General features: G+C 43.3%; 1 protein-coding gene across 8 annotated transcripts; it reads left to right on the top strand.

Annotated features, from left to right (window-relative positions):
* Positions 1–2031: 2031 nt before the first annotated feature.
* On the top strand, positions 2032–24243 carry TLR8 (toll like receptor 8). 8 transcript variants are annotated; one of them, XM_070256627.1, is made up of 5 exons: positions 2032–2150; positions 11715–11744; positions 12460–12526; positions 13253–13309; positions 19153–24243. In XM_070256627.1, the coding sequence occupies exons 4-5, from the start codon at positions 13286–13288 to the stop codon at positions 22273–22275; spliced, it is 3147 nt and encodes a 1048-aa protein (XP_070112728.1). In that variant the 5' UTR covers positions 2032–2150; positions 11715–11744; positions 12460–12526; positions 13253–13285; the 3' UTR covers positions 22276–24243.
* The last annotated feature ends 1053 nt before the right edge of the window (positions 24244–25296 follow it).

The following is a 25296-nucleotide window of genomic DNA, read 5'->3' on the forward strand; positions in this document are numbered from 1 at the left end:
CTCTTGGGACAAAGCTTTGTTTGTTCCCCTCTATTTTGGTTTTAAGCAAGAACACTCATATTTTATTTTACATATATTTGCATATATATACATATATAAAGAATCTTGACCTTCCTAAGTTTACAGTCATTTATTTTAATATTTAAATAAACTTTTTATTTTAGAATAGTCTTAGATTTACAGAAAAGTTGCAAAGATAGTACAGAATTCCTGTATACCCCACACCCAGTTTCCCCTATTGTTAGCATCTTATGTTACTATGGGACGTTTGTCACAATTAATGAACCAACATTGATACATTATTATGAATTAAATCCCATACTTTATTCTGTTTTCATTAGTTTCCCCTAATGTTCAGAATATCACATTACATTTAGTCATCCTGTCTCCTTAGGCCCCTATGAGCTGTGACAGTTTTGATGACGTTGACAATTCTGAAGAGTACTGGTCAGGTATTTTGTAGAGCGCCCCTCAATTTGGGTTTTTCTGATGTTTTCTCATGATTAGACTGGGGTTATGGGTTTTGAGGAGGAAGACCACAGATGTGAAGTACCACTCTTGACACATCATATCAGGGGGACCTGTTATCAACAAAATTATTTTCCTATTTATCCATCAGTTTCTATATTAAGCTAAATATGGATGCATGTGGTTCATTCTAGCATTCCCTTTCGTATAAGCTCTATTTTTGACCAAGCCTTGTTGTATCTTAACTTTACAAAGACTTTCTCTTCCACCCTGGTCTTTACCTACATAAGGATGGCTAATGTTTAAAGCTTTACAAGCCATGAAAACATTTCCATCTGACCGCAGGCCCAATGGAACATTCACACAGGATGGTCTGTCTTCATCAAGCAACTCACTCAGCTGTGGCCCATTAGCCCACACTGCCATCCACTGGTCCCCTCAGCCTGACCTTGAAACCCTCCCCGTCTCTCAGCCAGCTTTCGCCCTCTTCTCGGCAGCATTTCTGTCCACGGGACTCTGGGGGTTTGAGAAAACTGGGGCATTGTCTCAGGCGCTCTTTGCCTCAATGTTCCACACTGCTTGTGTGCGTATGGTAGTGAGGAAAATTCCAGATACTGCCTCTTTCTCTGATTCCAGATGGGGTCTGAGGGAGGTTCTCTCTACTCCTGATTCTCGAAACTTCTCTGGGGCTTCTAAGCGTCCTGTGCCCCTGAGTTGACCACAGTCCAACCACTGAGACCCAACTAGCATCTTTCTCTGTCACTCTCCTCTCTGCCCGTCTCATCCTGTCCAGGCTGGACACATTTCATCTTATCCAGGGAAAGGAGATGCTGTTTTCTGCGTTGCTTCGTATCTTTCATACATTTAGGATGGGGCCACAGCTTTTGAACCTGCTCCCTTTTCTCCAGGGCTGCGGAGCCAACCCTTCTCTGAAGCGGTGACCGTGTCAGAGCCTGCATGCCAGGGGGCAGGGAGCAGCACGCGTGCATCTCGAGTCGGGGGGCGCCCGTTGGTAAAGGCCTTACGATACTTTTCTGCTTCACTGATCCCTTTGGGTCTGGGAACACCTGTCACCTAAATTTGCTTTGGTGACCTGGAGCGGCAGGAATTAACGTCAGCATATACGCAGTCCATCACGGAAGAGAGAAACTGGATGGTTACGATGGGATTTTAACAAAACAGGTGGGGAGTAAGCACGAAGTGTTGACGGGAGCCAGAAAACCCAGGTTCTGCCCAAACCGTGGCTTGAGGGCTCTGTCCTGTTTGGCTCTTCTCAGAGGGTGCTCGAGAAGGGAGAAGTTGAAGACACCAGAGCAGAAGTGCAGCGGTGAGAGTTCCAGACTCCTCTCCACCACTGCCGCACTCTTGACCTTTGCCTTCACTTTCCTCCTCCCTCAAATAAGGGGGCCCTTCTAGCTCTAAAGCGGTAGTTTTCTTGCAGTGTCTTGGCCCATTATTTGGGAGACATTGACTTCAAGAAACACAGGAATGGGTTGCAACTGATGGAAAGACCCAGGTTTTCAGATAACTGCTCTGCAGACTGGGACCGACTCAAGAAGGGAATTTGCAGAGGACAGTGGGGACCTTGCCTTGTCCCTGTACCTGTGCAGTCAGACACGTCATTGGAAAGAGACAGTCATCATGAAGAAGGGAGCTTCAGTTTGGTTTAGCTGGATCACCAGGTACAGTTGTACAGGTTGTCTGCTGCTCAAGGGTAGTTGGCCATATGGCCAAGTGAGGCTGAAATCCAGCCCTCCCTCCTCTTACCTAGCTCTGTGCCCTGATTTGGGGCTACATCAGCCCATGGGTAGAGGGCCTTTAGCTCACTTTTTCATCCAGAGGGTTGCCATTTTCTAATGGGCACCGTGGCAGCGTATAGACTGGCACTTTAAGCTTTTGTTTGAAAGGAGAAATAATAGTACGAATGGAGAAGAGCTGCTGTGGTTGGGAATGAGCACAATGGGGTAGGTGCAAGTCAGGGCAGGGGGAGGCTAAGAGTGGGAGGGCTCTGAAAGAGTGGGTTAGGGCACCCAGGAGTTAGGGGGAAGGGGAAGGAGGGAGGGGCAGTGGAACTGTGGGACCCGGTGCAGGAGGACCATGAGCTCAACAATACCTGCTACCTGTGGCTGAGTCCTGTGGCCCATCTCACCTTGTCTGCGCTGTCCCTCAGGAGCCCTGCACCTCAATTTCAGCCCAGGATGGGCTCTCCTCAGATGTGGCCTTGTATAGAGGAATCCTCTTGTGCATTTCTTTTTCCAAATTCTTTGCTTAGAAAGTGTTTCTTTTACATGACTCCTTCCACTTTAGTCTTTTCCATATTTTGTATTGATTTTTTTTTTTTTTTTTGGTGAGGAAGACTGGCCCTGAGCTAACATCTGTGCCAATCTTCCTCTATTTTGTATGTGGGACACCACCACAGCATGCCTTGATGAGCAGTGTGTAGGTCCATGCCCAGGATCTGAACCCATGAACCCCAGACTGCCAAAGCAGAGCATGTGAACTTAACCACTATGCCACTGGGCTGGCCCCACATGTCGTTTTTTTTTTTTTTTGGACAAACAACTGATTCCAGGCACCTGGCGTTGTGCTAGGTGGTGCCTTCTCCAGGGCTCCGCAGTATTTCCACATGTGGCACCTCGCCACAGCCTTGATGCAGAGAAGACACCTGATGCCCTATGAGCGCTCTGGGGCTCATCAACTCCAGAGGACACGGGTGTGGCCAGTGCCCTGAGAGTGGTCCTCCTGGCCTACAGTGGGCACAGCTCAGAGATGAGCGAAGTCCACGACAGCAAGAGGAGTGATAATAAGACTAGCTCTGCTCGATGAGTGCTTAATCCGTGCCGGGTACTGTGCTAAGGGTTCCACAAGCATGATTTAATCCTCGAAGCTGCCATATGAGGAAGATACTGTTCCTCTTATCCTTGTTTGAGAGATGAGAACACTGAGGCTCAGAGGGGCTTGTTGGGGACGTGCATGTTGCCTGGTGGGCTCGCCTGACCAGAGTGCTGGTCTCCACTTCAAAATAAAGATCTGTGTCAGCACAGATGGCAAGGGAGAGAACGAGGAAGGAGATGCCCAGGAGCTTTGTGCTCTCCCAGGGCGGGGCAGGGGGAGCAGACATGGCCACTGAGGGCCAGCTTCTGGGCTCAGGCAGAGGGCCAGATCCTCTGGCCACCTTCCACGTGGGACTAAATTCTGGTTGCCAGTGAGTGTCCTGCCCTGGTGTCAATTCCATTTTCATTTTCATCTTTTATGGTTACTGGTTGTGTGGAAAATCCTGTGAAGGCTCATGTGATTTGAACGAGTAGCTCATTTTTGTGAGTTTGCCCAGCATGAGCCCTAGACTGTATGCAAGTATAAGCCAGTGTGCTCCAGGCTTTATAAGACCTCAATCGACTGGTCTCTAATCGGCCAACACTTTGTCACCTGGAAGCCAGGGCATGTGCGTCTGGCTTTTCTAGAAAGGCTGACCAACTCTCCAGCCCAAAGGAGCCTTTCTCAGTCCACTACTGGCAGTCCTTCTTACTTACTTTTTTAAACTCTATTTCTGAGCAAATGTTTTCAAAGGAAACCAAGAGCCTGTGTGGCAAAAGATGAGGTCCTTGAGCTTCCGGTCATGAAGGGTTTTGGTGAGACCATGAAGCCATGGGCTGTGTTCTCTGATGTCACAGGAACCCCTTCTCAAACTGTGCACCAGGCCTTGAATCGCCTGAGGGAACCAGCCATTAGGTCACTTTAGGAATGGCCACCCAAGCCTCTGTGTGTGTGTGTGAAAATGTCACCCCCTCCCCACCCAGTCCCCAATGTAGTTTCCTCCAATTCAAGGGGTGGAAGGCAAGATGAAGCACGTCATATCTCATTCTAAACTATTCCTTTGGCCAGGGGTCAGCAGATGTTCCCTACAAAGTAAATATTTTAGGCTTTGCGAGCCAAGAGGTAAATTGAGGACATAATGTAGATACTTACACAATAAGAGAAAAACAAAGTACACAATTATTTAATTGACAAAATTGTAAATATAATAATGAGTGCAGTTTTTTGTAATATTGTTCTAATAATGGGAAGAATGGAATTCTTTGGGGGGATGATAACATTTTGCCTAACTGGAGTTTAAAGTTGGTCTTCTTTATCATCAGATCGATTGTAAACGTTCATCTGGGAAAGTTATTCTTCAGCCCCCAGGCCGGGCTGGGCCCACACGCTGTGGTTTGCCAAGCCCTGCTCTTGATTACCCCCTTCTGGGGCCCTTTATCCAAGAGTTTAAAATCTGATTCACTTATCAGACCAGACAGTAAATTAAATTTTCCTGCCTCATGAATGCTCATCCATTCACTCACTCATTCATTCAACAAACATTTATTGAGCTTATTCTATGCACCAGCTGCTCGCTGAGGCAGGACACCCAAGAGCAAGAGGCCCTCTCTGCAGCCACAGCCTGGTGGGGGCCCACACCCACCTTGCTACGTGCTATCTTGGATATGTGTGGAACCAAGATGGAGCGATGCGAATGTTATTTAACCCCGTCTGTGAATTACATATCAAAAGATGGGTTTGGGCAGTCTTAAATTGGGTACAAATTTGTGGTCAAATTTAAAAAACAAACACTAAAGTTTTCTAAGGAAAAGGAAAAATCTCCCCATTTCTCTCTCATTTTCCCCAATCCTGCTCTTCAGAACTAACTGCTGTTGACATTTCCATGAGGATCCCTATAGTCACCCCCCCAACCCACCCACGCATACACGCAAATACACAGAAAATCACAAAAATACGCCATATATGTCTGGCTTGGGTTATATTTAAATCATTCCATAAATGACTTTCCTCTGTCCAATTTCAGTTTTGAAATTTTAAAGCACAGTCAATAAATGATTTGGCAATGGTTAAGAAATCACAAGTTCCCGTCTTCCCACATAAACTTCTGCAAACAGTACGCTAGGTTCTGCTGATGATAAAGCAACCCATTTCAGGAAGTTAGTCAGTTTCTTTTTCCGTGTGCACCTGCTGCACAGGGTACCACGGCACAGCGCTGCAGGTCATGGCATGAGAAATAAGCAGAGGCGACAACAGAAAAGCGGTAAGCTGCTTCTATCCTTTTAACAAAGCTTTCCCACCAAGTCGGTGATTTCTGACTCCAGAATACAGTTTGGAGGCAAATGGTGTGAACAAAGAAAGTGACAAACGGCCAAGTAAGTATGGAAGGTTAAGTATTGAGACAGCTTTAACGGTAGGCAGAGTGGTCTGGTAGGCAGTAAATTTTGAAAATCAAAGACAGTGGTCGTATTAATTTGAACAGGAAAACAAGAAAATTCCAAGTTAAGACTTGAACTGGAATATTACTTTCTGGTCCTGCCAGAAGCAGTATTCTCTTCTCGAACCAAAGGGTGGGAGGTGAAGCGGATGGGGAAGTGTTTTTACTTTGCTCTTTCTAAAGAAAAGGACAAACTCTGCCCTCACGTCCATAGGTCACTCACTAGCGGGTAGGCAAAGCCTGCTACTTTTCTTGTTCAGAGTTTTTAAGAAAACATGTTACTATTTCTGTGATGATATTCTACAGCGTTTAGACTTAGAAGATGGTCAGTCTTTCCAAGAACTGTCAGATTGAAAAACAAACTTTATAACTTTTTTAAATGATATATTTTCTAGAAAATTCAATGAGCTCTAAGAACAACTGAAAAGCCTGATTTCACGAGAATCTCATCCAAAATTTACCTTATGTTTTTTCCACACTCATTTAGTGCTTATTAAAGTTCTTGTAATCATTTTTTTGCAACCATTTAATGTATATTTAAGTTTTTAAGTTAATTTTTACATCAATTTAATGCCTGTTATACATCTTGAAAGTAAAGTAATTCTGCACTGAAACTATGATGCTTTATAAAACGGCTACGATGACTCATAAGGAATTGACTCAACAGGGCCAATGACGTATATGGAATTGCAATTGAAGTTATCCAACTTCTACTTGATGTTTGTTAACTGCTGTGATAGCCAATATAATTATATTGCAAGAAGGTAAAAAGTGGAATAATAATAAAATCAAACCAAACTGGGAAAAATGCCCCCCCCCCCTCATTGGTGGTGGGTGGAGGTCAAGGACCTAGCTGACTCGTGGCCTCAGAGCAGAGGTTCCTAGCCTTGACTACGTATTAGAATCTCAGGGGAGCTTTAAAAAGTCCTACTGCCCAGGCTGAACCCCAGAGCAATGAAATCAGAATCCCTAGAGGCGGGCCTGGGCATTTGCAACTTTTCAGCTTCCCAGGCATCTCCACGTGCAGCCAAGAGTGAGAACCACCGCCCTAGAGGCACACCGGAACAGCTCCTTTGGTCCTTTCACTAAAGAGCACAGTCCTTTTTTAGGGGGTGACAAGGCTCCGGGAAGACCTGAAACGTATTCATTAGCCCCTTGGTTTGATTTCAGAAAACAAAAGAAAAGTTTCCAGTATGGCTTATCTGAAAAGCCGAGGCTGTGGATGACAGTGAGGGCAGTCAATGAAGTTCATTCTCCTCCTTTGACCATTGCTCCTCATCCCTTCATGGAACAATCCTGAAAATGGCACGGGGGTTTAGGAGAGAGAAGGCAGTCTCATGGAAACCCCAGACTTATGGGGTATCAGGGCGTGTCTGGTAGGGGACGATGTCCTTACCCAGGGTCAGTCTTTGAAACTCAGTTGGATATTATTTGTAAGTGCGTCTTAGTGTCCCCTCCAGGGTCTGTTGAAGGGAATGTCATTCCAATGGAATGTCTTTTGAGTTCAGCTGAGTTATTAATCATAGTTGAGGGACTTGTTATTTTTTAAACTATTATCTCCAATTTATGACTATTCAGGACTATAAAGACACAGTAAATTTAAGCGCATAACCCATGGTTCTGGTTTGTCATTAGCAAGTACAGGCTGTGTCGACTTTTCAGGTGGTTACAAAGAGCTGCTAGTTGGTGCATATGTCTAAAATCCGTGGATTTCCACTTGTTCTATGGAATGACAGAGAATCTGGAAGTGCTCTGTGGTAGACTGGTCAGTGCAGAAAGGTAAAGTGGATAATCCACCCCCGGCATTTGAATCCCGAAGGTCCCAGGTATGGCTATGGTGTCTCTGCCGATAATCAAAACCAGATTATTGCTGACCAGCCCCTTGGTTCCAGCCCTACCAATTTGTTAACTACTCAGGTACACGTAGGCTCAGTTTCAGCTCTACCACCTACCATCTGGGTGACCGTGAGTAAATTAGCCTCTCTGAGCCTCAGGTTGCACATCTATAAAATGGGGGCTTATGACAGCACCCACCTCACTGATTTTTATGAGGATTAAACGAGAAAACGCATGACTTGCACTCACCCCAATGTTGCCTCATGCTGAAGCACTCAACAGATGCTCCCTGCCATATTTCCCAGAATTCAAATAGCATAATTTTTCATATTTTTGTGTATACGAAATCAGGATCCATCTCTTTGTTGACAGGTGCGTTTAATGTGGTAGTGGATTCTTTATTTTTTTTAATTTTTTTTTTAAGATTTTTAATTTTTTCCTTTTTCTCCCCAGAGCCCCCCGGTACATAGTTGTATATTATTCGTTGTGGGTCCTTCTAGTTGTGGCATGTGGGACGCTGCCTCAGCGTGGTCTGATGAGCAGTGCGTGTCCGCGCCCAGGATTCGAACCAACGAAACACTGGGCCGCCTGCAGCGGAGCGCGCGAACTTAACCACTCGGCCACAGGGCCAGCCCCGGTAGTGGATTCTTTTGTTTTCTAAAGCGGTTAGTGAATCCATCGAATTTGGAATGCATAAAATAAAGTATCTATTATTGATCGTAAATTTCACCTAAGGTGACAAATCCTATCCGCACCACCATTTCTTTATTAATTTACTTTTGTAACTTATCAGTGGTCAACACAGTCAACTGCAAAAGAATTAGAAACCATTAAAAATCATAAATCTTTCCAGTTTGGCAAAAACTTCAGTTCTATTTGAACCCCACATCATGCCCAAACTGCTCGGTATTCAACTGGGGGGATTAATGCCATCCTATATCAATAGGTTCTCTTGCCACTTTCCGCTGAGGGGCACCAGCAGCACTCGCTCGGAGAAAGGGGCAGGCTAGGGCGACGGTCTGAGGCAAATCCCGCGTCAGTGAAAGAAGGCTTTGAAGAGGAGAAGGAAGGAGGCATCATTGCAAAATCACTCTTTGCAGCCTAGGAGAGGGCTGTGAAAAGATCCAAAGCTGTTGATTCCAGGAAGGCAGGTTTAGGCACCTCACAGACCACCTTCACCCTAGATTGTGTGGGGAAACCTGCGCCATTTATTTGAGCATCGCCTGGCGCCCGTCCAGTCGCTGTCCTGCCTGCAGCCCTCACCCTGCGGCTGGGTTCTGGGAGGCTCACTCTGACTCCCAGTGTTCCTCAGCTAAGGCAGGCTTTTCTGAGCTGTTCTTCCAACTGCACTGGGCTTTTAAAATTGTGTTTTTGGGGTCCACTGGGGTCCAGGTTGAGAAGGAAGCTTTGGGCAAGGACTGAGATAGGTTGTTTTCATTGTGTTGTTTGGTTCCTTCAGAACCCAAAGGAGAGAAGTGGCTTATCGTGGACCCAACCAAAGAAGTGATTATGCCTGGAAAATAGGAAAACAGTTGTGAAATCACTTCCCCAGTAGCTAGCGACGGTTGTATTTGTCAGGGAGACGCAAGTTAAACAGACTTCTTTTGTGTGTGTGATTCATATGCTTTCTTTAAAATGGGTCCTGATTTTTTTTTTCTGAGTCTTACAAGGCAACACCCAGTGACAGATCCAGACCACACAGACCCTGTCATCCCCATCAGCGCGTTCTATGCCGTGAGCTCACTGGCATGTCCAGACAAAGGGAATTTTCTGGCAGCTGGAATTTGTCTCAGCAGTGGGGTCCACCGAACAACTCTTAATCTTCCTGCTCTCTGCCCTTACTCTCTCTATTCGTTTCCCGTGGCTGCCATAACAGAGTGCCACAAACTCGATGGCTCGAAACAATAGAAATTCATCCTCTCACAGTTCTGGAGGCCAGAAGTCCAAAGTCAAGTTGTTATCAACAGGGCTGGCTCCTTCTTGGGGGCTCAGAGGGAAAATCTGTCCCATGCTTCTCTCCTAGCTTCTGATAGTGGCTGGCAATCGTTGGCTTGTCTGCGTCACTCCAATCTCTGCCTCCATCTTCACATGGTCTTCTTTCCTGTGTGTATCTGTCTCCAAACTTCCCACTTCTTAGAAGGTTATCAGTCATTGGATCAGGACCCACCCTAATCCAGTATGACCTCGTCTTAACTTGATTCCATTTGCAAAGACCGTATTTCCAAATAAGGTCAAATTCACATGTACAAAGGTTAGAACTTCAACACCTGTTTTGGGGGACACAGTTCAAACTGTGACACTCTCCTTTAGTGATCCTCTTTTCTACCACTTCCACTCAATCCTAGTCCTTCACTTCATTAGCTCCCAATCTAATACTTATCTTACTTCCAGTAGGTATCTCCTACTTACCTTAACTAGTCTCCGAGGGCCTGCTCTGAGCCCCAATATACCATCACTGACAACCAGGGCCACTTCCTTTAGGACCAGAAGGTACAGGGCCTAGGGCCCATGATACTTTAAGCAAATGTTTTATTTTCTTTAAAATCAGGAAAATAATGAATATAATCCAGCCTGGATTATATTTGTTTTTATGCCAATGCAGTCATAAAATATAATTTTTACTATTTTTTTAATGGAGGAAGGGGCCCATGAAAGCCAAGGTGCCTGGGGCCCATGAAAGTCCTTGCTTGGCCCTGTTGACAGCCACATTCTATTTTCTGATTTAGCAGATATGCCAAGGAAAATTCTGGAATTGCTAATGTGTCCCCAAGGAAAGAGATTTAAGTATTGATCCACAGTCCTTCATCTGAAACCTGTGGGCCAGAATTGTGTCAAAGTTAAGAATTCAAATTTCATAAGAAAGTACGGCAAGACAATATCACATATATGATATATTATAAAACACTTCTGGTGGGTCTGGGGTAGCGCCTGTTATCAAGCACATGGCTGTTTCTGATGAGGATTTTTAGGCTGCTTAATTTTAAAACGGTTTATGATGAGGATTTTTAGGCTGGTTAATTTTAAAACTACAGATGAGAAGCAGGCTCCGAGGAGTGGAATTTGCTTGCCCCTTTGTTGGGAAAGATTTACATTTCTAAGGGAAAACTCTATCTGTAAAGATGCCTCCCTCTCTGTGCCAGGAAGAAGGGGGATGGCCTTATCTCTAGAAACTCTTAATGCCAGAGGCAAGAACTTAAGTTGGTTGCTGTCTGGCAATCTCACGTAACTGATTTAGGGTGGTGGCTTCTGACCTTTACTTAATCCGATTTGATTCTTGTCTAAAAGTCATGGGATCACCCAATGACCAGACCCCACCTGCACTGAAACCATTTTAACTTTTTTCATGTTCTTTCCTTTGTCTTGTAAAGAGATGACTCACATACCCATGCCTTAAATTTAGCTCTAACCCTCAACTCAGGGCAGCAGCAGCGGCTCCTCCTGGCCGTGGGCCCTGTCCCCACGCAGCAGCCCGACTGCCCATGGGCCCTGTCCCCATGCTATTCCACACTATTCTCTAAATAAAAGAGCACTACTACCAGATCTTGAGAGTCCAAGAAATCTTTCTTTCGACTCCTCGGCTCACCGACCCCGCATCATTTCCACCGTGAAACAAGACTGCTCACGCTAAATGGATAAATGAGGATTATCACAGCCTTAGGGTGGTTCAGATCAGGTTTTGCTGCCACATAAATTACAAAAGACAAAACGAAATCTTCTGGTGTTCAAATCTTTTAGGATTTCAGAATTGCAGAGAGGGGATTGAGAATCTGTGCGAGACAGGAGCTGTATCAAGAAAAGAAACTATTGGGGGCCGGCCCTGTTGCCAAGTGGTTAAGTTCGCGCGCTCCACTTCGGTGGCCCAGGGTTTTGCCGGTTCAGATCCTGGGCGCGGACATGGCACCACTCATCAGGCCATGCTGAGGCGGCGTCCCACATGCCACAACTAGAAGGACCCACAACTAATAATATACAACTATGTACTGGGGGTATTTGGGGAGAAAGAGCAGAAAAAAAAAAAGATTGGCAACAGTTGTTAGCTCAGGCGCCAATCTTTAAAAAAAAAACAAAACAAAAAACCATAAACCACTGTCCTGGGTGCCAGAAGGCCTGATTCTACCAATTGCTGTGTCTCTGATTTTGTTTTTTTCTTTTGTTTGTGTAGATCTCTCCTTCACGCCGAGTGAATTCCCAGGTGACTGGTGCTGGCTGTTAATTCATACTCGAGAGTGGGCCAGCAAAGAGCTGAATAGAATTAATCCAATTGCAAGGACAGGACTTCCCAACGAATGAGTCTCAGCCCAGGAGGAGTGGGTGTGAGTGGCTTTTGGGTAGGGTGGGCCACTGTAATCGTAGATTTTTTCTATGGTTCAGGACCAAGGCTAGGGTGAGGAATGTGAAGCACTCGCTTTAGGTGCAAAATTTAAGGGAGGGAGGGTACCGAAAAGTTCAGTAATCAAGAGAAATAATACTTTAATGTTATGTTTTAAAAAATCAAATTGGCGAACTCCGTCCTGCAGGCTGGTTGCCTGTTTCAGTAAACCAAATTTTATCGGAACCCACAGAGGCGGGATGAGGGCCAAGCAGGTAAAGCAGGGCCTCGCAAGTGCAGGGCCAGATTCTGCCTTCATTGAAAATGTTGATATTTTAAAATCAAAGATTTTAATTTCTTTTAAATAGTATTCATCTCGATGACTACGTTTTTGGGTGTCCCCTTAAATTTTGTACTCGTGGCCTTGCTACCGTGCCTGTTTTCCCAGCGAAGCCCTCCAACCTCCTGCCTGGGGCGCTGGAGTGGGAGGTCCACAAGCCAGCAGCTGTCAGCATCCCCAGAGCTGGGGGAGAGAAGAGCCTTGGGCTCCCTGCTCCGGATCCAGACTTCTGTAACCCTCATGTTTTCTCTTTGGCAGTTCGCCCTGCCTTCACGTGTGCCTGGAGGCCGGAAGCCAAGGCTCTCGGATTCAACCTTTCGAGATTGTAAGTCTCAGGGAGGGGATCAGGAGGGGTCTAACTTCTCACGCAGACTCTCAACCAACCCACCGTGCAGCCCTGCCCGGCAAGCCCTGTGCCACGACTGCTGCCTGCAGGTCCTGCGTCTTTCCGGGCTACTGTGATGGGCATTGACTTCGCCCGGGCCGGCCCTTAGGCTTCAGCCTCTGCGCTCTGCTCTGCCACTTACTGTGTATCCACCTGCTCGCCATCTTCCTCAACTTCCTACACATTCCTTGTCTGCAGTGGTCTCTTCTTATCCCTTCTCTGACCTTGTGGGGTCCCAGTCCTTTACTATCACTTTAATGAGGGCCTTCAATTGTCAAGCTCAAACAGAAGTGTCCTTTGCTCTCTCTCGCTCTCACTCTCTCAGGTTCTCTGTTTTATTTGCATAGTTGCACTTTCTGTCTTATTTGCATGACTGCCCTTTTTTTCCTCTATTTTATTTGCAAAGTTGCCATTTCTCTCTCTCTATTTTTTGGGCATGGTTGCCATTTCTTGTCTGCCAGGCTGGATGGTTTTCATCTATTGGTTAGCCCTTAAGGAGGGTGAATTCTCCCTGGTGCCCCTCTCACTTGTCTTGGGTCTGGGTCTCATTGATATCCTCTTGGGGGACACCTTTTGGGAGCCAGAGGCACGGGTGCAGCCTAGAGGAAGAAGTCGGCAGGGAGCTGCAGCTGTTGCTGGCCCTTAGGCTCTGCTCTCTCTCCTCAGATCCAGCTGGACCCGTGAGCAAGGAGTCACTCGATGAATGACGAGCCTTCACATTCGGTGAGGCCCTGAGGTGGGTACAGAGGCTTGAACAGGGTTTCTCCTCAACTTCTTTGCTAGCTGCCTGCTCACCACACCCACTCTTCCCGCCTGTGTACTTGTCTTCTAATTGAGGCTTTTTGGAACCTGTCAACTCCTGTTCTTACCTCAGGACTCTTTTGGAGAGTGGAGTTAGGAACCTCAGGCTCTTCACTCACAAACCCTCTCCAGAATATTCTGATTATTTCCATGACCCAACGTTTACTTTAAGTTGTCCCAGACTCTGGGAGGCCATTTTATCCTGTAAAAATGGAGGATTTCAAAAGCTTCCTCTCCTGGTCTCTAGCTCCCCCTAGAGGCTTTCTCCTCAATTGGCCAGCCTTGTAGGAGAGAGACTTGCATCTGAAACTAGGCGTTGAGGCCTTAACTTGAGGCTGGTGAGGCCACACAGGACAGTCTGGCCTTCTGGACCCGCCCAAGTAACCACCTGAAAATGTCTCACTGACCAACAGTGCTCTGTTTACTGCTCAAAGGGAAGAGCCTGCAATCCGGCCTCGCCCTGCCATCCGTTCCCCATGGGCCCTTTCAAAATTAATTTTTTATTAATCTATAATTAAAAATTATAATAGGCAGCTGACAAGTGCTACCTTAGCCAGGTGATCAAGGTCCAATCAACAGTGAAAGTCACATTGCTAGTATGTGCCCTTGGTGTGATGTGACTAGAATGGCACTTTTCCACTTTAGAATGGCCTTTCTCCCCCAAACCATTACCCCAGTCTGATCACGACATCAGACAATCCCAACAGAGGGACAGTCTGCACAACCACCTCTTTCCCGTCTTTCTTTTTCTCCAGAGTACTTTCCACCATCTAACGTACGACCTTGTAATATAAGCTCCAAATGGGCAGATATTTTAATCTATTTTGTTCATTATTATATCTCCAGCTTGAAAACAGTCCCTGAAATAAAGTATATGCTTAATAAATATTTTTTCAATGAATGAATAAATGAATATAGAGCTGCCACCTCCTTTTTAATTGCTGCATAGTATTCCATTATATGAATATGACACAATTTATTTAACCAGACCACTGCTCATAGGCTTTAGCTTTTTTCCAATCTTTTGCTTTTGCTAACAGCCCTTCATTGAACATCCTTGCCTATAGTCATTTACATGCATAAGGGTCAATTGTTAGGATCTACTAGAATTGAAATTGCTGAGTCTAAGTTTATGCTTCCAATTTTGATAGATATTAAAAATTGCTGTCTTAGAGGTGGCACTAATTTAGACTCCTCCCAGCAAAATATGAGAGCATCTGCTTTGCTACATCCTCACCTACACAATAGAATCAGTGAAAAATGATATCTCAGTGTAATTGTTTGAGTAAAGTTGAGTATCTTCCCATGTTTAAGAACTATTTGTGTTTCTTTTTTCTGTGAACTGTCTGTTAATATATTTTTGTCTATTTTTCTATTGGGTTATTTATCTTCTCACTTATGCTTACAAAGCCTTTACATATCAAATATATTACTCCCTTATCTGTGATACGAACTATAAGCATCTTCTCTTAATTTATCATTTCACTTTTGGCATTGTTTACCATATTTTTTGTGAGGCAGAATTTTTATTTGTGTGTAGTTTAATTGGTCAGTCTTTGCCTTTTTTGACCTCTGCTCTGTTATTTTTTCATTGTTCTAGAGTAACTAGACAATGTAATCAGACAATAAAAAGAAATTTGACTGCATAAAGGGTGATAGGAAGATCATCATTATTTGTAGATGGCTTAACTGCTTACCCAAGAAAGTCACATGGAAAAACAACTATTCTAAATAATCAGAGAATTTAGTATATTGGTTTGGTATAAAATGAATATATAGAAATCGTAGTCTTTGTGTGCACCAGCAAGGAAGTGTACACCAGAAGGTAAGATAGAAGTGACCCATTCACAAAAAAAGGATAATGATCAGAACTTACCTTATCAGATACTAACATACCTGAAAGCTGTACTTGTTAAAACTTGTGGTAGCAGCACATGAATGATGAATAGATTGGTGAAGCAGAATAGAGAGCCTAGAAATACATCCAAACAGGAAAGTTAGTATATGATAAAGGAAGCATATCAAATTGGTGAGAAAAGCAATATTCAAATAAATGGTGTTGGGGAAACTGGGTCTCCATTTAGAAAAAAATTATGTGGGTCTACACCTCACATTTTATGCCAAAACAATTTCAGCGGGATAAGATCTTTCAATGTAAGAAAATGAAATCATAAAATTACTAGAAAAAAAGATGTGAAAATTGTTGTTGATAGAACTGAGTGTGGAAGATCCTTTATGGCTTACACTGCCCCAGATGATCTCATTCACACCCATGGCTGTACTAGCCCTGACTCTCAAATTCATCCCTCTATCAGAACTCTCCTCCGAGCCTAAGATGCACACATGTAACTGCTTACTGGACATCTCCACTGGAAGATGACAAACTCAACTCAAGTGCAACATGTCAAATTTAATTAATCATATTCTCTTCCTCCTCCTCCTCTGGCCCCAAATGATCTTCTTCCTCAGTGAATGGCACTATTATCCATCCAGTTGCACAGACCAGGAACCTGGAAGTCACCTTGAATTTTTCCCTCTCTCTCACAATCCCCTCCATTATACTTCTATTGCTGTGTCTCCCAATTTTACCTCCTTAGTATCTCTTGAATTCATTTCTTTCTATCTCCATTGCCACCAACTTAGTTCAAGCTACCATTATCTTGCTCCTGAAGTTCTGTGCCCTCTTGCCAGTGACTACTATGGAATCAGTGAGCGTGGTACCACTCTGCTTAAAACTTTCAAAGGCTTGCATTGCTCCTCAGATAGAGATCAAAATCCACACTCGTCTTTTCTCTGGCTTTCCTTTAGTTCCTTACATTTACATGCTCATTAAGATGAGGACTGAAAAATGCCCATTGAATGTGGTGCTGTGGAGATACTGAGGACCTCAGCAACATTTCTGTTCTTCATCTCGTATGTGCCATTCCATTCCTCTTGGCCCTGCCTCTTATTCTGGGTCCTACCATTGCAAGCAGTTCTCTGCAGGTTTCAACCAGCTTTGAGGACTTGAAACCTGATGTGCTTTGTCTCAGGCCCACACTATGCCCTTCTTGATTCCTATCCAGGGCTCCTCTGAAAGCACAGCATGGGAAATTAGAAGGAATACACTTAAGACCATTGCATATGCTGGACCATTCTTTTGACCTCTTTGTGCCTTATACATGCCCACTCAACCTTAGCTCAATCACAGCTCAAATTTCACTTCTTTAGGGAAATCTTTCCCAGCCTCCATGAATAGGTCAAGTCCTCCTCTTTTTGGCTCTTATAATTCACATGCTTCTTTGTGTCACAGTGGAAATTTTATCATGTTGTTGTGTTTAACTCACCAGACTGTGCACCAACTAATAAGCTGTGCGCATAGTCAGATCGACTCCTCAGTCCACCCACTGGCTAGGAAAGGGCAGGGAAGATTCAGGAAGTGACTTCTAGATCTAACAATGTTCACACTTGGGAATTACACGGGTTTTGATCTGCTTAGGTGCTGAGCAAATATAACATTGTCTGGGTCATCTCCCAAAGTTCCTTGTGTCCCCAAGCTTCATTAACCCCTTGGTGCACCTGTATCTCCAGCGGAGATGGTGAGCCTGGAGACCTGCGGTGGCCTCTGCAAGAGCTGCATGTTTTCAGGCCATGAAGCATCTTTTCACACACATTTTCTAGACATATTAGTTTTCTACTGCTGCATAACAAATAACCCCCAAAGTTAGAGGCTTCAAACAATACACGTTTACTGGATTAAATTTCTGTAGCTTAGCATCTGGATGGGCTTGCCTGGATTCTCTGCTCTAGGTCTCATAAGGCTGAAATCAATGTGTTGGCCAAGCTGGACTCTTACATCAAGTTTCTGGCTAAGGACCCATTTCCAAGTTCCTTCAGATTGTGAGTTAATTTTAGTTCTCTGTGGCTGTAGGATCAGGGCCTCCATTTCCTTGCTAGCTGTCAGCAGGGAGCCACTCTCAGCTTCTAAAGGCTGCCTGCATTCCTCGTCAGAGGCCCCCTCCATATTCGTCTGCAATAGTGCATCAAATTCTTGTCCTGCTTCCAATCTCTCTGACTCTCCCTTCTGCAACAGCCAGAGAAAACTCTCTGCTTTTTAAGGCACATATGTTAGATTAGGCCCATCTAGATAATCTCCCTTTTGCCACATAATGTAACATAATTGCAGGAGTAATACCAGGGGGCAATGGTCATAAGGGCCATCTTAAATTTCTGCCTACCACACCAGGTAAAGCAGGGCTTTCTTTCAGCAAAAGTCAAACATTAAGCAGCAGCTCCTAGATAGTGTTGTATTTCAAAACAACTAAAAGTAACTGAAAATGCCTAGGAGTTCTGCTCCGTTTTAATTTTCATCTCAGAAGGATCTGGCTTTTCCTTGGCTTTTGTAAATGGGCAATAATTATTGATCCTCAGAATAATCAACATCTATATAAAAATATTTTCTAATATAGTAAGGGTATGAGAGTGACGGTTAGTTCATTAACCCTAAATTTTAGGAGAATGTAAGAAGGCACTTAACCTGGTTCAACTCACAATAAGGACATGAGTTGGGCTTTAGTGAAAAATCTAGTTTAGTAAAGGCTGGTCTGCATACCCAGCGAAATAAGATTTTGAGAGCTCTTTTGACCACAACCCTTGATCAAACCAATGACATTAATCTGTTTATTTCATTGTATAATTATGAAAAGCAATATATTCAGCCTTCTATTAAGAAAGAGTCAAAGAAAGTGAGGCACTCTGCTAAGTGTTGCAGAGAATGCATAGAAATATAAAACATCATGTCTTCCCTACAGAAGTTGACAGGACGAGCCAGTCTTTGGAATAGCTGTTACTGCCAATGTTTGTATGGTAAGAGGCATATGAATAGTAGCCATTCCATACAAAAACTTTTGAGTGCCGTCCACTTTTGAGGCACTGTTCAGGCATGAAGATTTCAAATGAGAGTGTGTAGCATGATGGTAGCGGTTAAAAACATGGTATTGGAATCAGATTGACTCAAGTCCCAGCTCTACAACATATCATTCTTCTGAAAGTTACTTAAGTCTCTGAGTTTGTTTCTTTACTTACAAAATATGGATAATAATGAGAACCTATCTCATTGTGCTGCTGTGAGCATTACCAGGGGTGAGAAAATATTTATATTTGGCACAATGCCCGACACTTTGTTTGTTTTGATTACCAACAGAAGATGTCCATTTTCCTGTCATGCAAGGAGATAAGAGAACTTGATACATACTACCATAGAGGTATAGAAAAATTGTGGTAAATGCCAATAAGAGATATGGTTATGTAGATGAGGTAGAGATGACTCTGGCTTGGAGATCTTGGATGACACCACAATAGAAGCTGGGTCTGAACTCTCCTTGGGACTGGCCAAAGTTTCATCAAGAGTTATGCTAATAAGTTGAAGCTACAGATGTACAGCTTGCGGTGCTATAGATCTAAGTGTGAACCACAGCCATGATCCAGTATCACACCCATTATGGGGTGGGGCATCTTGATTAATGCCTCTGCAAAAGCTTCCCAGGTTTTCTCATCATCATGATCTCAGACAGCTTCATCTTCAACTTCTTTTAGCACTGTGAAGCTGAACACAGTGAAAAACTAAAATTGTTCTGAACCTAATTTAATGCAATCTATTTAATTGTTAAGAGAATTAACACTTCAAAACTCATAAAAAGTATGGTGAAGCACTGTTAATTTCATCATGAAATGCCTGGCAAATATTGTTACTCTAATACTGTGCCTCCACTTTTGATTTTCCTTAGGAAAACATGATCCTTCAGCCTTTGCTTCTGACCTGCCTTTTCCTGATAATCTCTGATTCCTGTGAGTTCTTCACTGAAACAAATTATTCTAGAAGCTATCCTTGTGATGAGAAAAGGGAAAATGTTTCTGTCATTGCAGAGTGCAACGATCGCCGACTGGAAGAAGTTCCCCAAACAGTGGGCAAGTACGTGACAGAACTAGACCTATCTGATAATTTCATCATCCACATAACAAATGAATCATTTCAAGGGCTGCAAAATCTTACTAAAATAAATCTAAACCACAATGGCAAGGCACGGTCCCAGAATGAAAATCCTGACGTAAATAAAAATGGCATGAATATTACAGATGGGGCATTCCTCAACCTACAAAACCTAAGAGAGTTACTGCTTGAAGACAACCAGTTAGACAAAATACCCACTGGTTTGCCAGGGTCTTTAAGAGAACTTAGTCTAATTCAAAACAGAATAACTTCTGTAACTAAAAAGAATACTTCTGGACTTATGAATTTGGAATATCTCTATTTGGGCTGGAACTGCTATTTTGGCAACATTTGCAATAAAACTTTTGACATAGAAGACGGAACATTTGAAAGGCTTACAAACTTGAAGGTGCTATCATTATCTTTTAACAACCTTTCTCATGTGCCACCCAAACTGCCAAACTCCTTGAGAGAGCTTTATCTTAGCAACACCAAGATCAAAAACATCACTCAAGAAGACTTCAAGGAATTGAGAAATTTGACAGTACTGGATCTAAGCGGGAACTGTCCAAGGTGCTTCAATGCACCATTTCCCTGTACACCTTGTGAAAGAGACTCTTCGATTCAGATACATCCTCTTGCTTTTCAAGACCTGACCGAACTTCGCTACCTAAACCTCTCTAGCACTTCCCTCAGGAAGGTTCCTGCAATCTGGTTTGACAATATGCACCATCTGAAGGTGCTGCATCTTGAATTCAATTATTTAGTGCAGGAAATAGCGTCTGGGGAATTTTTAACGAAACTGCCCTCCTTAGAAATACTTGACTTATCTTTTAACTATATAGTGACGAAATATCCAAAATATATTGAAATTTCCCCGAACTTCTCTAATCTTACGTCTCTCCAGATATTGCACTTAAGAGGTTATGTGTTTCAGGAAGTTAGAAAAGAACATTTCCGGCCCTTGATGAGTCTCTCAAATTTAAAGACTATCAACTTGGGCGTTAACTTTATTAAGCAAATTGATTTTACCTTTTTCCAACATTTCCCCAATCTGACAGTCATTTACTTGTCAGAAAACAGAATATCGCCCTTGGTAAACGATAGCCTGCAAAATTATACAAATGGCTCCGCTTTCCAAAGTCATATCCTTAAGCGACGTTCAGCAGATTTTGAGTTTAACCCACATTCAAATTTTTATCATAACACCAATCCTTTAATAAAGCCACAGTGTACAGCTTATGGCAAAGCCTTAGATTTAAGCTTGAATAGTATTTTCTTTATTGGGCAAAAGCAGTTTAAAGCTTTTCATGACATTGCCTGCTTAAATCTGTCTTCCAATGGCATTGGTCAACCGTTGCATGGAACTGAATTTTCAGCTGTACCGCATATCAAATATTTGGATTTGACAAACAATAGAATAGACTTTGATGATGATAATGCTCTCAGAGAATTGCCTGAGTTAGAAGTTCTAGATTTCAGCTACAATGCACACTATTTCCGAATAGCAGGGGTAACGCATCGTCTAGGATTTATTCAAAATTTAACACAGCTAAGAGTTTTGAACTTGAGCCACAACAGCATTTACACTTTAACAGAGTACAATATGAATAGTATGTCTCTGGAAGAATTAGTTTTCAGTGGAAACCGCCTTGACCTTTTGTGGAATGCTGAAGACAGAAGGTACAGGAAAATTTTTAAATGTCTCAGGAATCTGACACGGCTTGATTTATCCTTTAATAACCTCCAGCATATCCCAGATGAAGCATTCCTTAACTTGCCCCAGAATCTCACCGAACTGTATATAAATGACAATAGATTACATTTCTTTAACTGGACATTACTCCAACATTTTCCTCATCTCCACTTGCTTGACCTAAGTAGAAACAAACTCTCCTCTTTAACTAATAACCTATCTAAATTCTCACCTTCTCTTCGGACACTGCTACTGAGTCAAAACAAGATTTCCCACCTGCCTTCTGGCTTCTTCTCCGAAGCTAGCGGTCTGATACACCTCGATTTACGTTTCAACAGGCTAAAGATGATCAACAAAACCACGCTTCAAACTAAGACCACCATCAATTTAGCCGTTTTGGAACTTGGTGGAAACCCTTTTGACTGTACCTGTGACATTGGAGATTTTCGGAGATGGATGGATGAAAATCTGAATATCGCAATTCCTAGATTGGCAGATGTCATCTGTGCCAGTCCTGGGGATCAAAGGGGGAAGAGTATTGTGAGTTTAGAGCTAACGACGTGTGTTTCAGATGCCATTGCCGCAATATTGTGCTTCTTCACGTTCTTCATCACTGTCACAGTTATGTTGGCTGCCCTAGCTCACCATTGGTTTTACTGGGATGTTTGGTTTATCTATCACATGTGTTTAGCTAAGATAAAAGGCTACAGGTCTCTTTCCACATCCCAAACTTTCTACGATGCTTACGTTTCTTATGACACCAAAGACGCCTCTGTTACGGACTGGGTGATAAATGAGCTGCGCTTCCACCTAGAAGAGAGTGAAGAAAAAAACGTGCTCCTCTGTTTAGAGGAGAGGGACTGGGACCCGGGATTAGCCATCATCGATAACCTCATGCAGAGCATAAACCAAAGCAAGAAGACAATATTTGTTTTAACCAAAAAATATGCAAAGAACTGGAACTTTAAAACAGCATTCTACTTGGCCTTGCAGAGGCTAATGGATGAGAATATGGATGTGATTGTATTTATTCTGCTGGAGCCAGTGTTACAGCATTCCCAGTATTTGCGGCTGCGGCAGAGGATCTGCAAGAGCTCCATCCTCCAGTGGCCTGACAACCCCAAGGCAGAAGGCTTGTTTTGGCAAAGTCTGAAAAATGTGGTCTTAACTGAAAATAATTCACGGTATAACAATTTGTATGTTGATTCCATTAAGCAATACTAACTGATGTTAAGTCATGGTTCACCAACATAAAAATGCAAAGCAATTAAATTACCCTTCTGTCTTAGTTATCTATTGCTGTGTAACAAGTTACCCCAAAACTTAGCTGCTTAAAACAACACAATTTGTGACCTCACAGTCTCTGTGAGTCAGGAGTCCAGGCATGGCTGAGCTGGGTCCTCTGCTCAGGGTCTCTGAAAGGCTGTGATCAAGGTGCCAGCCACAGGCATCTCCTGGGGTTAGGATCTATTTCCCAGCTCACACTCATGTGGTTGTTTTCAGGAGTCTGTTCCTCCTGGGCTGTTGGCCAAAGGCTGCCCTCAGTTCCCAGCCACATGGATCTCTCCCACATGGCAGCTTGCTTCGTCAAAGCCAGCAAGAGAAAGAGGTTGCTAGCAAGACGGAAGTCATCATCTTTTGTAATCTAATCAGGGAAGTGATATCCCATCGCTTTGGCCATATTCTATTTATTAGAAGTAAATCACAGGTTCCTATAGCTCCATGGGAGTGACCACCTCAGTCCAGGGAAACTAGTCTATGACGAGTTGGGTAGTTGTGATGGCCTCAGTTGGCTTGCCATCTGTGTCACAGATTGTGAATACCAGGAGGCAGGGATCGTTGGGGACCATCTTAGCACTTGGCCTACTACACCTTCTTTTCAATCTCTAAGAACTTTTGCAACTGTAAGTGATAGCTCTGATGTTGAGTTCTGTTTAGACTTACCATGTAACCGTGGCTACATGGTTATAATAGGCTGTGGTTGCATTAATCTTTCTTTTACAATTACTTTTATACATATGGGCTGTAACATTTGACTTCTACAGTTTAGATGCCATTTAAAGGCTAAGATGGATAGTTTTTTTAAGCTTTTTTTTTTACTTCTTAACCATTCTTTAAAAGTATGCAGCTAAATTAGGAGCACTTGGAGTATCTGTCAATTACCATTGCTGTAAATCTTGAAAATGCTTCATTTCACATGACGAACATACGATACATATACAGTAGGGAAATAGATCTATAATATAAAAGAAATTGCCATCAACACTGGGTTTTTTGAGAATACTTTAAAAAAAAACCTTTGGTAGAAACCAAAGGGGAAACAGTTTTCATGAGGTTTGTACATTAAGATAATTATTAATAGAGAAATTAATTCTATCTTTACTACCTACTCAGAAGACGTAAAGTCAGAATGCCTACCTGCTGGTACCCTTTATGCGATTCTCCCAGATGAAACAGCTCTGGGACTCCCTACCACATCTATCATCCCCTTGGTTCCTCTGCATCAGTCCGTAGCATCCTTTCTCCAGTATAGGTATGACTCTTGAAGAGGTGCCTTATGAAATTAACCTAGAATAACGGGAGATAATCCAAGCCTAAGAAAGTAAAGTCCCTTCAGAATGAAAGGAAGAAAACTCTCCAATGCACCATCCTTCCTTAAGTACAGCTTCTTTGGTAATCTTGCAGGTTGAGTTATCCTTAAACACGTGTTTCTAAGGAACTGAACAAAATGGTGTGTCGTTGTGTTATTTGATATGGACAAAGTGGAAGCAGCACAAGTGTGCTAAGGAGAATTGTGGGTTTGTCGCATTGAACCTTGTTTTGTGACCATGACTTTTAGAGGAAGATGCTTGTGTTCAGTGAGGCATAGGGACAGATATCTAAAAGCAGGATCATTCCAGGAAGGGAGACCCTGGAAAGGACGGTGTGGGGCAGTTACGGCTTAGCCCTGTTGATGCCACATCAATTTGTTGTCTAGTAGAAGTTCATTCCTACGTTCCTTGACTTTTTTAATAAAATAAAGCTGTTACAATTTTCAGTAGCATTAGTAATTACAGATCTATGTTAAGCTCGCACACTTTGGCAGTTCTGTCGACAGAATCAAAAGTCACAGTTTCACTCTCTCACTAGCAAATATCTTCATAAAGTAAAGATAGTGAAAGTAGTTGTTAATAAAAACATTTGCTTCTGAAACTCCCTTGTTCTTCATTTGAGATATTGGTATGGGAAAATCAGACCTATAATTTGTTAAAGAGGAAGTCAGTATTGTTCTGTTTTCTACTATTTTTAAATGAATATATGCTAATACTTGCATATAGGTTTTTAAAAACTCAATTACAGAAGGATGTACAGTGAGATTTAAATCTCCCTCCCAACACAACTTCGCTTGCTAGGGACAATCACTATTAAAGGTTCTTGTGTGTTCTTTTGTATTGTAAGTGTAAAGTCTCAGCTGCTGTAACAAAGAGACCCAGCAATACAGAAGTTTATTCCTCCATCCCATAGGCCATGGCCTGAATGTTTGTGTCCTCTCAAATTCATGTGTTGAAACCTAACCCCCAAGGTGATGGTGTCAGGAGGTGGGGACTTTGGGAGGTGACTGTGTCCTAAGATCAAAGCCCTCATGAACAGGATTAGTGCCCTTATAAAAGTAGCCCAAGGGGCCAGCCCCATGGCCGAGTGGTTAAGTTCACGCACTCCGCTTTGGCGGCCTAGGGTTTCACCGGTTCAGATCCTGGGTGCGGACATGGCACTGCTCGTCAGGCCACGCTGAGGTGGCATCCCACATGCCACAACTAGAAGGACCCACAACTAAAAATACACAACTATGTACTGGGGGGGCTTTGGGGAGAAAAAGGAAAAATAAAATAAAAAAAAAGGTAGCCCAAGAAAGCTCCCCTGCCCCTTCCATCATGTGACATTACAGCAAAAAGATGGCTGTCTAGGGAGCCAGCCCTGATGGCCTAGTGGTTAAAGTTCAGCACACTCCGCTTCGGCAGCCCGGGTTCAGTTCCCAGGCGTGGAACCACACTGCTTGTCTGTGAGTAGCCATGCTGTGGCACTGGCAGCTCACATAGAACAACCAGAAGAACTTACAACTATATACAACCGCCTACTGGGGTTTTGGGGGGCGAAGAAGAAAAAAGGAGGAAGATTGGCAACAGATGTTAGCTTAGGGTGAATCTTCCCCTGGGGGGAAAGAAAAATTAACATCAGGAAATTTGGATCATCTTTAAAAAAAAAAGA

This window comes from Equus caballus, chromosome X (genome assembly GCF_041296265.1).
Source record: "Equus caballus isolate H_3958 breed thoroughbred chromosome X, TB-T2T, whole genome shotgun sequence".
NCBI lineage: Eukaryota > Metazoa > Chordata > Mammalia > Perissodactyla > Equidae > Equus > Equus caballus.